The sequence below is a fragment of the Vombatus ursinus genome, unplaced genomic scaffold, assembly GCF_900497805.2.
Source record: "Vombatus ursinus unplaced genomic scaffold, bare-nosed wombat genome assembly UNPS02014599.1, whole genome shotgun sequence".
Lineage (NCBI taxonomy): Eukaryota > Metazoa > Chordata > Mammalia > Diprotodontia > Vombatidae > Vombatus > Vombatus ursinus.
Window position 1 is genome coordinate 438,108 of NW_020954377.1, and position 15,600 is coordinate 453,707.

Sequence of the window (15,600 nt, forward strand, 5' to 3'; positions counted from 1 at the left end):
TCGGTGTCGTTGGAATCTCCTTCAGGAAAAAGAGAAGAGAGCAGGCTTGTTAAGTGAACAGGTGGAGGCAGATGGAAGAAAACCAACTTAGTCCCTCAGCGTCTGGCCTACCAGACGCAGTGTTCTCCTCTCTCCATTAATAATGGCCAATCAATTCTTTTCTTTTCAAGGTTTATTAAAGATCTGCCATATTGGCTAGATTCTTAAGGAATCTGAACATCTGTGAGCTATTGGCTAGGTTCTTGAGGGTTCTTAATGACAGATTTCAGTGCAATTGATTGGGTGATAGCCCAGATGATCAGTGACAGCTACCCCTCATCCTGTTCTCTTATAAAGAAGGGAGAATGGTGAAAGAGGCAGTCAGGGGGTGCAGTGGGTGGGCAGAAGGAGGTAGGAGCATCACACTCTTTTTTTGGTGCCACGTAGAGCTAAGTGCTTTCTGGTCACACTTTTGGAATTGGTGACTAGAATACCTCTAAAAATCTTAACCGCTGGGGGCAGCTAGGTGGCACAGTGGATATTGCTCCAGCCTTAGGGTCAGGAGGACCTGAGTTCAAGTCTGGCCTCAGACACTTGACACTTATTAGCTGTGTGACCCTGGGCAAGTCACTTAACCCCAATTGCCTCACCAAAAAGAAAAAAAAGGCAAAAAAAAATCTTAACCTTTGCATATATAGGGAAGAGGTCTAGGACTCAGCTGCTAGCATTGTCTCTTTCTGTCCAGTGTCATCCTTTGCATGTAGCCCTGGACTGCTCCATTTCCTGACTTCCCTGGATCCCTTCAGTTCTCAGATCAAACCCCACATTCTGTAAGAGGCCTTTTCCGCCCTTCCTAAATCCTAAGGCCTTCATTCTATCCAATTTACCATGTATATGTCTTCTATGTACAATTTTTTTTTGCATGCTGTTTCCCGTGCTCCCTTTGTTAGAATGTAAGCTCCTTGAGGGCAGGAACTGTTTTGACCTTTCTTTGTATCCCTAGCACTTAGCACAGTGTCTGGCATATAGTAAGTGCTTAATAAGTGTGTGGTGACTTGGCTTGAGAGGAGTAGCCACATTTAGTAGTTCTGGAGAGCACGTCTGTAGGGTAGAAAGATCAAAGGCTACCTCAAGTAGGACTGAGTTTGGGGGCACAGCTATGAGCTTGGGGGTCTTCAACTTTACCTGTGGATCATAGCTTTATTCATTTATCAAACATTTATTGAGTCTTCTGTGTGCCAGGCACTGTACAAACTCACATGTGGAATATTGTTATGGAGTTTACAATCTGGGAGAAATTGGAACCAGCAACTTAGTCACTTGAAATAGTGTACTTCCCAATATTTAAGGTTACTAAAACAATCTTTCCCTAAATTGGGGTGAGGTTATTTGAGGGTAGGGGCAGCTAGGTGGTGCAGTGGATAGAATGCCTGGCCCAGAGTTAGGAAGACTCATCTTTGTGAGTTCAAATCCATCCTCAGACACTTACTAGCTGTGTGACCCTGGGCAAGTCACTTAACCCTGTTTGCCTCAGTTTCCTCATTGGTAAAATGAACTGGAGAAAGCAATGGCAAACTACTCTAGTATCTTTGCAAAGAAAACCCCAAATAAAGTCATGAAGAGCCAGACATGACTGAAAAAATGGCTGAAAATATATAAGGGTAATACTGTTAGTTGAGTCCCTAGCACCCCATGTGCAGCAGTTAAGCCTGCTACTAGGGTAGTTTGCACAGCTTCTAGGCCGTCTGAGAAGTAACTGTGAAGTCATTATAGCTCTTTCAGGAGCCTGCTGGGTAAGTTCTGTCCATCAGCTCCACCTGCTGAGAGTAGGGCTGTAACTCATTCACCTGAAAGTTGGACTTGATGCCAAGTCTAGGTGACTGTGTGAATTCTTCTTCTTTGTTTTTTAATGATTGCATGTAGAAATGTAATTAATATAAATCAATGACCATAACAAGAAGACGGAAAGAACCTAAAGAGTGCCCTAGTCAACAAACATTTGACTTATTTAAGCAAGCAAGGAGAGATGGTGGTCAAAAGGCATGTGGATTTAGAATATAAACTCATTTATAAAATTATACAGAGAAGGATGATGGTAGCTTATGAGCACTATTACCTCATAAAGAATAGAAGCAATGGAGAGTAAAATTAATTTAAAGAAATCTTAATTGAAGTCCAACTAAGCAGTCATCCCCACTATTAAAAGAGAAAGAGGACAACAAACAGAAAAATATGGAAAAGATCTGCAAAAATTGTTATAACAAGTCATTTTTACAAACAAGACCAGTTGAGCCACTGCTTTTGGAGTGTAATATCACAATCCTTAATGTGCTTAGAAAGGACACAGAAATGGCACTAAAAAAAAAAAGTAAAAGCAATCAGATTAGAGCAAGTGTGCATAGAACAGGTTTATGCTGAAGGTAACAATTGTTAGAAAGTAAAAGGATCAATCCAAGAGGCATATAAAGGATGAGAAGCATGTAAAAAATCTTATAGTTCATTAATATAAAAAAGTGACCAAGAAAAATTACTAACCTATATGCCTTCTTTCTCATTTTTATAAAGTTTTGTGAGAATAATCTACAAATGCATTGAAGTGATTCTTGCTGAGTGTGAATTTTTCTTTAATACAGAAAACTTCTGTGGGCTAGATACTAGACCCTGCCATATTCAGTCAACCTCCAACTTATATTCAATTAAATCATTCATCAAAAATTTTGCTCAAACCCAGTTAAGCACTACTGGCCAAATCCATCTCATCTGCTTCTTTAGCAGAGGCAGGTCTGGTCTGATGTGTTCCTCATGAAGCCCTGATGGTTCTTTATAATTACTGCTTCCCTTTCTAGATATTTAGCAACCATCTCTTTAGTGATCCATACTAGGAGAGAGAGAGATGTGGAATAGGTAAAAATAGAATCAAATGGATTCAGGATGATGGAGTCAGGATCCAATAGATCTTGGAAAGCTAGAGTGTTAGGCTGAAATTCAAAGGGGATAACTAGCAAGTCTGAAACTTGGGTCACCCAAGTGGAAGATGGGAGAAACAGAGCTGGACACATGGCTGTTCTGACAAAGGTGTGAGAGCTTTAGCAGGCGTCAGGCTCCACATGAGACCAGGACATGATGAGACAGCTCCAAGAAGCTTAGAAGAGATAGAGCTCCCAGGAATAGGAGAAGATACCACCCCTGCTGCTCCTACTGCCAGCCCTCACCCAGGCAGCTGTGTGCAGCTCTGGGCACTCAGAGTTAAGGAGGACATGGGTTATGTGGAGAGGGTCCCGAAGGAGGCAACCAGGATGTTGGAGTACAAGGATTGGTTAAAGGAACTGGGGATGGTTGCTTTTAGTTTGTTTTTGTCTCCCACATCACCTTCCTGGGCCATGTTGACTTTGTTGCCCTCTGAATCTTTTTCAGAATAAAAAGTTCTGAAACTGAGTTCTGCTTAACCTTGGTCTAAAGAGATTATGGGGCTTCATGGAGAACTCACTCAACCATTTCATAATTTAATAATGTAGAAAAGGCAGAAGGAAGGGCATGATGATTATAAAGGAGTGCCCCAATCCTCTTTTTTTTTTTTGTTGGAGGCAGTTGGGGTTAGGTGACTAGCCCAGGGTTACACAACCTGTAAGTATCTGAGCCCGGATTTGAGCTGAGGTCCTCCTGACTCCAGGGCCAGTGCTCTAGCCATCGCACCACCTAGCTGCTCCTTAGTCCTTTTAAGGATAATGTCAGGAATCCAAAATCTAAGAGGCATACTAAGGATTGCTCACCTGTAGTTGTATAGGTTCATTTTCCTTCTTTGCAGTCACATACAGGTTTGTGTTTGAGAGCTTTAAAGTCACAGCGATCCCATTATTTGGTGCAGGTGATAGAGTTATGTACCTGCCTATGTCAAACGTCACTGGGAAAAAAGAACAAGAAAATAATAAATCACTTTTTTTTTAAAAATACCACAATCTAATAAAAGCTGGGTAGACAGGTAGGTGATGCCATAATGCATAGAGGGCTGACCCGGGAGTCAGGAAGACTCATTCTCATGAATCCAAATCTTGCCTCAGACACTTCTTAGCTGTGTGACCCTGGGCAAGTCACTTAACCCTGTTTATCTCAGTTTCCTCTTCTATAAAATGATCCAGAGAAGGAAATGGTGAAACCCTCCATTATCTTTACCAACGAGACCCCAAATGGGGTCACTGTGAGTGGGACGTGACTGAAAAATGACTGAATAAAATAATGGTTAGCATTTCTATGAAGCTTTAAGGTTTGAAAAACATTTTACATACACTACTTCATTTGATCCTCCCACTAACTGCGTGAAGTGGATGCCACTATTGTCCCCATCTTGCAGATGAAGGAACTGAGGCAGAAAGAGGTTAAGGGACTTTCCTTGGTCACAGAGCTGCTTAGAGACCAGACTTGAAATTGGGTCTTCTCAATTCCAAGTCCAGTCTTGGACTTGGATCTGCCAGTCTAAGTAAATATGTAGAGCTAACTTCCTAACTAGATCATAAACTTCCAGAGAGAAGGGACCATGTTTTATTTTAATCCCCATAGCACTTTGCTCATTATTATTGTTCAGTCCTTTCAGTTGTGCCCACTTTTCATGACCCCATTTGGGGTTTTCTTGGCCAAGATATTGGAAGGGTTTGCCATTTCCTTCTCCAGTGTGTCCCCATTTTACAGATGAGGAACTGAGGCAAATAGAGGTTAAATGACTTGCCTGGGGTCACAAAGGCAGTAAGTGACTGAGGCTGGATTTGAACTCAGATATTCCTGACTCCAGGTCCAGTGTTCTATCCACTGCACCACCAAGTTGTCTGTCTGTTGTACCACTGGACATGTTCTTTAGGAAAAGTTGGAGATGATGATGATGCTTATGCCAAATCCCTCTCTTTATTTTGAGGAGGACTATGCAATTTTTTGTTAAACTCACAGCCTAGCTAAGAAATGTCCACTATGGGAGTGGAATCCTTAGACATCTACTGTCTGATGGGAATTTCTATCATTACCTGGTATTTTTTTCACCGATCAAACGTTTATTTTTTCCCTCTCTCCCACTTGCTCTCTATCCTCCCAAACCTGTTGTGACATAAAAACAGTCAAGCAGAACATGTTCCCACACTGGCCACATCGACATATGTGCCCTCTGTTTTGCACTAGTCTCTCACTTCCCTGTCATGAGATGCTGCCTCGGATTTTGTAGGGCAGCAACGTGATTTCATCCATCTTTGGAAATGAGCAGTGGGTAAAGCTAAGGACCCAGAGAGTTTTCCCCTTTGAAAAGAGAGAGTCTGACAGATCAGAGAAAAAGAAGCAAGTAGGGTGTGTAATTTACCTTCACGTGTCGCGTCTTGTGTAGCCATAGCTCTCAGGGTGCTTTCACATCGCGTTAAATTCCGATATTTCTGGTCTGTCACTTTTTGGTCAGTTATAAAGGAGTGGAACTCATACACCACATTGTTTTGAACGGTGGAGTCCAACCTGTATTTGATTACATCTGGAAAACACAGCCATCATCAATACTTTGCCCCAAGTAAGCATTATGGACTCCAAGTATTCTAGAACTGGGAGTGACCTTAGAAACCATTCAGTCCAATCTTCTCATTCTACAAACAAGCTTCAGTGATTTTCCCAAAGGCACTGAACTGGACAGCATTTAACGCAGTGCCTGGAGCACAGTAGGCACTTAATAAGTGCTTCTTGACTTGAGTTGGACAGTGACAGAGCGACTACAAGAATTTTGGTCCTTGTGAACTCTACCTTTCCACTGATTTTGTATTACTGGCCTTGTCTTAAGCTTTGTTATCAGATCTCCTCATCGTGAGACCATTTGTGAAATTCACTTTATTCTGAGTTGATCAGGGACTTTCAAAAACATCTCAAAGTTAAGTGTCATGTCCAAGGTCACACAGTCAGATAGTCAGATAAGAATCTCTCTCTATTCTATTATGCTGCCTCTCCATGGTGTTCTGGGACCTGGTCCTTAGCCAAAGAAAAAAAAAAGAAAAAGAAAAAAAAGAATGATGTTCAGGACCAACAATCCATCTTCCTTTCCTATTTTTAAAAATGGAAATAGTAATATTGAAAATTGTAACAATGCAGCAACTTTATTCAATGACTCTCCGATGGTTAATATCAAGTGAGGCATTAAACAACCAAACGTGTTGCTGAATGATGTTTAGCATCAAGCGCTGGTACTATGTAGTGATTCCTAAATGAGATCTACAATCATTCAGAGGAATTTTGCTGAGCTTTTCAATCATGAAGGCTGAGTTTCTCAACCAGGAAAAACCATGGATGACTAATACCTATCATCCAAGCTGATTTGCAAGTAGATAGACAGCCCATTATGTGTCCGTTAGGACACATACCTTGAAGAGATGCTGGGAATGAGACCAGAATGAAAGATGAAGAGCAGAACAGGTTGGGTTGCCTTTGGGAAATTGAACAGTGCTTTTATCGACCCCTCATCCTGAGGGTGTATGTGCCTGTGTGTTTGTGTGTGAAAGACCATTTAAAAATCAGTATTCTTCTAATGATACTGTATGACTATAAGTCATAAAATTCTGCAGTATCTGAAAACCTAAAATTGCGAGTTGCCCAAAGAAAAATCGTGGAGCACTTTATGGGTGAAAGTCAATTCTAATGTATCACAGTGTACTTGAGAAACAGTAAGACAGCTCTTTGGGAGCGAACACTGGATTTGGAATCAGAAGAGGCAGAATGTGATCCTGATTTTACTCATTCCCACCTGAGTGACCTGAAGAGAGTCAGTTACCTTCTCTGGTCCTGAGTTTCTCCATCTATAAAATGAAAAGTTTAGTGTCCTCTGAGGCCACTCCCAATCCCAGAGCTAAGGTCCCATGATGCTCACTTGATGTATGAAAGAAAACAAAAGTGGGTCAGTCAGGTACTGAGAGTGAAGGATAATTGATGGAGAGCTACTTGTCAATGTCAAGAAACAGAAGAAGGCTCCCCAACAGGCAGAGGAGGGCCCCCAACCGGAGAATCTGAGTCGATTTGGCCAAAAGTCACACAGCATGAGGTGTAGATGGGTTGCCACCTGCACCCTTGGAGAGAGTACCCTCACTGATGAACTTATGGAGTCATCAACATGTTGAAATAGCATTTCCAAATGATCTACTCTGGGAAATTATTAATTACTCCAATAAGCATCTTAAGAACGTGCACATTTAGAAGGTATAGATCATGCTGCTTTACGTGGAATCTGGCACACTAGCCTCTAGGGAATTAGTACACAGCTGCTATAAAAGTCAGCCTCCTTTTATGAAGTAGCCTCAGTCATGGTGAGAGTAATTTGTTTTTTACAATTCAATAAATATTTGTTAAGCACTTCTGTGTGCAAGAGGGTTTTCTAAGTCATGGGAATACAAAGTCAGATATGAAAAAAAATCCCTTCCCTTCAGGAGCTTTGTTTTTACCAGGGAGATGGAAACAAATAGAAGATCATTTGATTAAAAATTAGGGGAATCAGGAAAGGTTTCCCATAGGATATGGCACATGAGAGGTAGCTATAAGGAAGGAATGCATTCCTTGAATAGATGACAGCTGAGAATGGCCTGAACCTTGCAGGAAGGAAAGAATTCTAAGATGGACACAAAGAGGGTGTGCATTTTCAGAATGGAGGACAAAGGTTTGGAGGTGGTAGGTGGAAGGCTGAATTTAGGAAATAGCAGGGAGGTCAATTTGGCTGGAATGTAAAATACTTAGAACAGAACATTAAGTCCAAAAATTCAGGCAAGAACTAGAATTAAAAGAGCTTGAATGACTAACCAAGTTAAAGAGCTGGTGTATACTGGAGACAATAGGAAGTAGGTGAAACCTCTTGAGTGGGGCAGTGACTTGTTAAGAGTTGTGCTTTGGGAAGATTATTTTGCAATTGTGTAGAGGATGGATTGAAAAAGGGAGAGACTGGAAACCAGGAGTCTAGTTAGGAGGCTCCTAGTAGTCCAGGGAAAAGTTGTTGAAAAGCTGAGCTAGAATGATGGCTATCTGAGTGGAGAGAAGGGCATGAATGTGAGAGATGTGCAAGTGTAATTGACACCAATTGGCGCCAATTGGATATGGGGTTGGATGAGGGAGAATGAAGCATAGAAGATAACTCAGAGGTTGTGAATCAGGTGATTAAAAGGATCAACAAAAATGGGAAGTTTGGAGGAGAGAAAGATTTAGGTGAAGTGGGGGGAGGAAGATGAGTTCTGTTTTGAACATGTTGAGTTTGAGATGACCATTGGATGTCCAAGTGGAGAGATCCAGAAGGTAGTTGATAAAGTGGGACTGCAACTTAGGAGAGAGAGGAGGTCTAGAGATACAGATTTAGGAGTCATCTAAATAGAGCTGATAACTGAGTCCATGGGAACTGACAGTGTCAGAGCTTTAGCAGGACACCTACAATGTGGAGGTGGGACATGGATGATGATCCAGCAAAGGAAACTGAAAGGAAGTGATCAGACAGGTTGGAGGAGAAGAGAGAGCAGTGCCATACAAGTGGAGGGACTGGAGCAATTCTCAGGAGGCCAGGGCTACTAGGCAAAGTACCTACGTATGGCTCAGGCCAACTCTACTCAATGGAGAAGGGCAAAGAAATACAGGCTCTCGTGTTGTACAAGCTGTGAATGCTGCATTGCCCTTTGGGGGCACACAATACTCCAGATGCTCACATTCTTAAGAAACTTATTAGACAGAGTCTATAATTCCCCAGAGCAGATTCAGTTGGAAATGTTATTTAAAATATTGATGACTATAATCTCATTGATGAAGCTACTCTTTGCAGATGGCAACCTATCAATACTTTTTCTCCATTTTTGAATTTGTATTCAATATCACCCACGCTTTCTTATTACTGTTCACTTTAAAATGGAGGAAAAGACGTTGGTATTTACCTTTATTTTCTTCTGGAATGCTGCCAACGTTAACCAGGTAATCATTGGTGATGGGATGGCTCCTGGAAAGTTGTCTCTTCTTTTCTATTTCCCTTTGGACAACTGTTTCTCCCGCATACTCTTGTAAGTTAAGATGGTGCGTCTGCTCAGAAATCTCTACTTTTGTCCAGTTCTCTTTGTGGTATGGGCTGGCACTAGGGTAGAAGGACTCCTGCAGGGAAAGAGAAGTATAGTTTAGATAATAACAAAGAAATAAATTAAATAAATAAATAAAATACAAACAAAATTATCCAGGGGGGTCAAAAGTGGTGAAAATCTACAGAGGGCTCAGGGTGGATGAAGACAGAAAAGAATCCACTTGATTCAATGATTCAAAGGTCAGTGGTGATCTTAAAGCTGCTTCAGGAGAGTAGCGTATGTTGGGGGGTAGAACCCAGATTGCAAGAGCTGAGGAAAGAATGGGTGATAATAATTGAGATACTTATGCTAAGGCATCAAAGTATACGTTCCTCTAGATAACTGGGAGTCAACTGCATAGAGCTGGTGGGGAAGACACTTAGAGAGGACTTTAGAAGAGGAGACACAGACTATACAAAGACACTTGAGTTTGGCAAAGAAAGGAGGAGCTGTTTGCCATTACGATTGGGAGGGAGTTGCTGAGTACCCAGTATAAGATAAGAGTGATCTCTCTCAATGGAGTCTGGTTCCAAGGTTTGTTTTAACAAAATCATCTTGAGGGCAGCCTCGGTCATTAAATCCCTTGGTACCTGGGGTGGGGGCAGTTAGAGTGGCAGGCCTGGAGTCAGAAAGACTTACTTTTAGCTGTCTCGAAAAGAGTTTGTTGGTTTAGAGCTGCCCACTAGACTTCTTCCCCCACCCCTGTTGTTGTTGAGTCATTTTTCAGTCACGTCCAACTCTTTGTGACCTATTTGGAGTTTTCTTGGCAGAGATACCAGAGTAGTTTGCCCTTTCCTTCTCCAGCTTATTTTATAGAAGAGGAAACTGAGGCAAACATGGTTAAGTGACTGGCCTAAGGTCACACAACTAGTAAGTGTCTGAGGCCAGATATGAAGTCAGCAAGATAAGTCTTCCTGATTCCAAGCCTCATACCCTATCCACCCCACCACCTAGCTGTATTTTATATAAGCATGTATGCCTGTATACACACATGCATATGTAAAAAAATATATATATATATATCGATGTATGTATATCTGTATACATGTGTGTATATATATGTATGTATCTATCTATATATCTATATCGATCTCTCTCTCTCTCATTATTTCACCTTTTAGGGCCTCAATTCCCTCATTTTGAAATAATAGAACTAGACTTGCCCTTTGCATTCTCAACAAACTGTAAGATTTTATGATCTTTTGATAAACAGTTGTATTTATGGCTCAGAAATGGTCCTTGAGATATTCATGTACAGTGTGAGAAAGGGACCTTTTACAAAGGAAATTCAATGAAATGAAATATAATCCGTTCCCATTCCACTTGAATTGGGAATGCCATTCACTGTATTGGACCTCCTGCTACCACAGGGAGATAAGAACAACCGATCACATTTCTCCAAGCACAGAAATCTTAGGAGATTGACAAGCACTGCCTTACCTGACTCAGTGAGACTTGGTCAGTATCCAAAATAAATCCCTCATTTTCACTGTAAAAGCAAAGCAAGAAAGAATGCTTTATTTTGTTCGTTGCTTGGTCACTGCTCCTTGGCAACACATTTTAATGATCATATTATTTCCAGGAAGTACACATAGTTCTGATTAGTATGGGCAAGTCTGTGTTTCCTTTCTCAGGCAGCTGATCACTTGTAGCTTAGCAAAGGAACTTAAGGCTGAAATGCACAGACCAGTTCTTACACATTCTTATAAACTACTCTCTGAAATGTCATCCTTCCTTCTGACAGGATTTCTTCAGACTTTGTCTGGATTTTGTTTTTCCTAAGTTTTATCCAAATCTGCCCTGATTCCAGATCTGGGACTCAGCATAGGTATGGAATCTCTTGTTGACCTGTGGCCACACTGGTCAAAATTCTAATAGCTGGACAATTCAGCTTTATCCTCTGTCTGTATAGGAGAGTCAAATCTCTTATGTACATGAAAGTGCTTCAGATAGTTGAACATACCTATGAGCAGAACAGTCCTCTTACTCTAAAGAGGCCTTGACTTGCCATACAAAAAAGAAATAAGAGAAGAACAGTATATACTGCCTAGATTAAGACATGCAGTTGGATGTCAGCCCGTGGACTTAGTCCATCATTGTATATTGATTGTATTATTTTAGATTATTATTATATGTAATATATGCCATTATACATAATATATAATAGCCATATTATATGTGATATAATACACACAGTACATGTAACATATAATATATTGATATATTATCTTAATATATTAGTTTAGGCTTATCTTTATTGATATATTATTGATACATTGCATCCTGGGCCATCTCTAGTCATTCTGATCGATATCTGGCCACAGGACCCAGATGGCTCTGGAGGAGAAATTGAGGCTGGTGACTTTGCACAGCCCTCCCTCACTCAAATCAAGGTCAATTGTAAGTCATGTCATCGCCTCCATGATGTCATAGTCCTCTTCAAGAACAAAGGGCTGTCACAACCACAACCACAATAGTATCTATAATCTATAATATGTTAATATGTCTTACATAACATTGTATTCTAGATAAGAATTAAGTCAGTTTCAGAAAAAAAATTATGAAGAGACTGGGCTGGGTTACTTTTGGGATCTTACTTAATGCTTTTTGGAACTTACCTAATGCTTTCAATGGTCCCAAGATGCTCAATGTCACAAGAGTCCATTTAAAACAAACAAAAATAAAATTCTTCTGATGATACTATATTATTCAAGAAAGTATGGTGGAGCAGAAAGCATTGTGCTTTAATAGCTAATAATAAAAACTAACATTGATATAATTCTTTAAAGTTTGTGAATCACTTTACATACATTATATCATTTGATTTAATTCTTATAATGACCGTGTGAAGTAGGTTGCTTATCTCCATTTTACAGATAAGGAAACTGAATCTAGGGGAAGTTAAGTGACTTGCCCAGGGTCATATAGCTAGTAAGTATCAGAGGCTGAATTTGAACTCAGGTCCTCCTGACTCCAGACCCTATGCTTTGTGCACTATGGCACCACCTAGTTGCCCTAATGCAGCTAGTATAGAATGCAAAATTGGTAGGTAAAATTATTTTTCCATGTGAGATAAAGGCTGAAATGTGTTCAACTGGATCAGTGTCATCTGACTGGCAATATATTTTGTTTTGAGCCTAGGAAATTTTAAATCTGTGATATTGTTTAATGTTAGTATTATGCTTACAAATTCCTTACATTGTAATTTTTGGAAACCATTGTATAAGAAATGCTGTTACTTTATAACTTTGAATTGTTACTCTTTGGAGACTTGTGTAGAATGAAGGTGCTCCTTCATATTCAAATGGCCTGATCTGGTTGGTCAAAGTAAACTTGTTATTTGGGAAGTCTCATTGTCTATGAAATCTTGCCAGAATCTGAATTTTCAACCCCGGCAAAATCAACTGTGGAAATAAACAAAAACAAAAGCAAAAAAGGTAGATGCTTGGAAAGGATATGTAAATGAGACTTTGGTGAATTCCATCCTGATACTAGAGATAACTGTAGCCCCTCCCCTCATCCACTCATAGCCAAGATATGTGAGAGGTAATTTGTGTGGTTATGATATAGTAGTGAGTTCTATGAATTGTCTGACTTCTGATTATGAAAATTATGAACTTTCACCGGGAATAATATGTATTGAAGTTACATCTTTGAGCCAACCTGGTATCAAGAAACCTCAGTTTTAAAGATTTCTTTTTTCTACTTTACAAGCTAATATGCAATAGTAGCCAGTTCTGTTTTTCTGATTATCTATTCACTTTATGTATAAAACTCCAGAATATTAATATTTTCTTAACTTCTTGATTGATTTTTACATCAGGATATCTTTAAACTGAAAAAAAAAGAAAAGTAAAATGACTAACAAATACTTTTAGAAAGGCCTTCTATATACTAATGGGGTCTAAAGGAAAATGCTTTTATTTATTGCAATTTATTATTATTGCAATATGAAGAATAATCATATCCTGTTCTAAACTCTAAGCGGTAAACCTTGCTATGTGAGATGGCATATTTGGGGATTGTAATTTGATTTACTCTGAGAGTTTTGAGTTCAGGTATAGTAGTTCAGTTGTTAATCTGTGTACATTCAGTTCATTACTTTGCTCTACTTTTTCAGTTTTATTCTTAATTATCATCAGAATCAAATGAAAAAAATTTTAAAATATCATCTAAGAACGTCATGTTTACTAGAACTTTTGTCATTGCTCTTAACAGAAACATTTGGAGGCCTATGTTACATAAGCAAAAAAGAAAAAAGCTGAAAGATTAGACTTTTTCTCTAAGAATTAGAATAGATGTGTTATATTTAAAATTTTAAAATCAATTTAAAATTTTTAATGGAGTTCTAAACTACTTTTAAAAAAAGCAATTTTACTTGGAGATTTTTTTGCTTTTCTCAAAGCAAAAGTCACTGAACCAGGATCCCTTTATTAACAGTCAGAACCAGTGGTTGGAAAGCAGACAAGAACCCTACCAGGGTTAAATGCCTGGGACTCAGAGACAATGACCACAAGAAACAGACAAATCTCTTGCTTTTGTGCCTGCAGAAAAGTGAGGCAAAAAAAGGCACAACATATTGAGGAAATCAGGGTTCAGAAAAAAAAATGCCTTGTCCTGTCTGTTAAAACCTAGAATTCCTCACTCTGGCCCTTACTTTGCAGTTTTTTTTCTTTTTTTTTAAGGCAATTGTGGTTAAATGACTTGCCCAGAGTCACACAGCTGGTGAGTTGGCCCTTATTTTAGACACCTGAATCACAGTGCCATGCTCATCAAAATGTCTGGGCTGCTAACAGATGAAGTATCCCAAAATATCAACAGACTATTCAAATGCAAGAGACAGCCCCCCCCCCCCAATCAAAAACAAAGCACAGGACACACATAGAAGACAGACTTACCTCATTTTGTGGTTTTTATGCTAATTGAACAGCAGTAGTCTTTATGCTTCAACTAGGTTTTTGCCTTCAGAGTCTCCAAGGCAAATATGACCTGGTGGGTACAGGAGAGCTTCTGAAGTGAAGTGCCAGTTCCAACCTTACTGCTTGTCCCTATATGATTTACCAAATTTGTTATGGGGGAAATATCTGCTACGAGTTCAATAGTGCTGCTGAATAACTCTTCCACAGCACAGAAATTATAGAGGAAAAACCCTAGCTTTTATAATGCTTAAGCTCAGGTTGGGGAGGTAGAAAAATGACCCTGAACAAAGATGGGAATTTCTGACAAGCCTTGATAGAGATAATTGTATCAGAGAGACAGAGAAATAATCTTTTTTTTTTTACATGGAACAATATTTAGACCATAACGGTCATGCAAACCTAGTCAAACAGATTTATTGTCTCATGCTTCATTTGATAAAGGTTGAACAAACTCTGTCGAACAGAATGATAATCTCATGCCTTCCCCTAAGGAGACAGACCTAAATAAACAGACTCTCTGAGTCTGTTTACAGGTTACAAATGAAATTCGATTTAAAAGGTTCACAATTGGCTGAATCAGAAGGGAGATTTACATGTCTCCAAAATTACTACAGAACAGGAGCCAGTTGGGAATCTTCCTCAAATAAGGCAAACCCAACTCGTTTGGGAAGCCTTGACTCCTTTTTTTGGCTTCTTATCTAGGGGATGGTTGAGGCCTTAAGTAAATTTTCACATTCCTTTGGACAGGTTTCAGCCAGCTCAATAACCTCAAAACTATGAGAAGCAGCCCTGACCTCCCCACCACATAATAAAAATTAATACAAGGAAATAAAAAATAAAAAAACGCTCATAACACATTCATAGTATTTGTCATTATGAACTGTAATCACAGGGCCTCAGACCTCAGTATCACCTGAAACTGATGCACTTCCAAGAGCCTGAACTCTGAATTGCTCCTTGGCAATCATAATCTCTTATTCTTCCATCTCTCTCCCAGTACTTCTCTCTTCCTGAGTTTGTTTTTTTTCCTTTATGATTTCTGGTTCTTGTGATTGCTCCATCTTCTTCTTGTTCATCCCTGTTTCGGTTTCACCTCTTCCCACTTTTCCTAGTCTCGACCCTCATCAACCATATCTATAACGCTCCATCTTTCATGGTTGTAATTCTTGTGATTTTGCCTTTGCTGACTGTGTCTACAGCAGATTCATGCATGGTCGTGGCATGGCCTCTGCAAGCCTACAGAAAAGCACACTGTCAATGAATTAACCAGAAAGAGAGTGTAGGCTGATCAAATTTTGTTACCCATTGCCATGACACTAAAGCCACTTGTCAAGTGGCATCTGACATTCATGTGCCATTCTCCCAAAGGATACAGTATCCACAATGTTCACTGGAAGGTATCTACAGCAACAACTATCAGTTATACAATGCTTTAAGGTTTACAAAGCGCTTTACAAATATTATCTCATTTGATCCTCAAAACAATCATGGGAGGTAGGTGCTATTATTATCCCTACTTTATAGATGAGGAAACTGAGGCAAACAGAGTTTAAGTAACTTTCCCAGGGTCACACAGTGAACAAGTATCTGAGACTGGATTTGAACTCATGTCTTCCTGCCTC

General features: G+C 39.7%; 1 protein-coding gene across 1 annotated transcript in view; it reads right to left on the reverse strand.

Annotated features, from left to right (window-relative positions):
* LOC114042564 (interleukin-1 alpha-like) overlaps window positions 1–15,600 on the reverse strand; it is a 35,153-nt gene that overhangs the window by 12,848 nt on the left and 6,705 nt on the right. The window contains exons 2-5 of the mRNA XM_027861249.1: window positions 10,500–10,548; window positions 8,883–9,093; window positions 5,315–5,476; window positions 3,750–3,880 (exon numbers count right to left, since the gene is read on the reverse strand). Of these exons, the coding sequence (XP_027717050.1) occupies window positions 3,750–3,880; window positions 5,315–5,476; window positions 8,883–9,093; window positions 10,500–10,548 (553 nt within the window). The remainder of the gene's footprint in view (window positions 1–3,749; window positions 3,881–5,314; window positions 5,477–8,882; window positions 9,094–10,499; window positions 10,549–15,600) is intronic.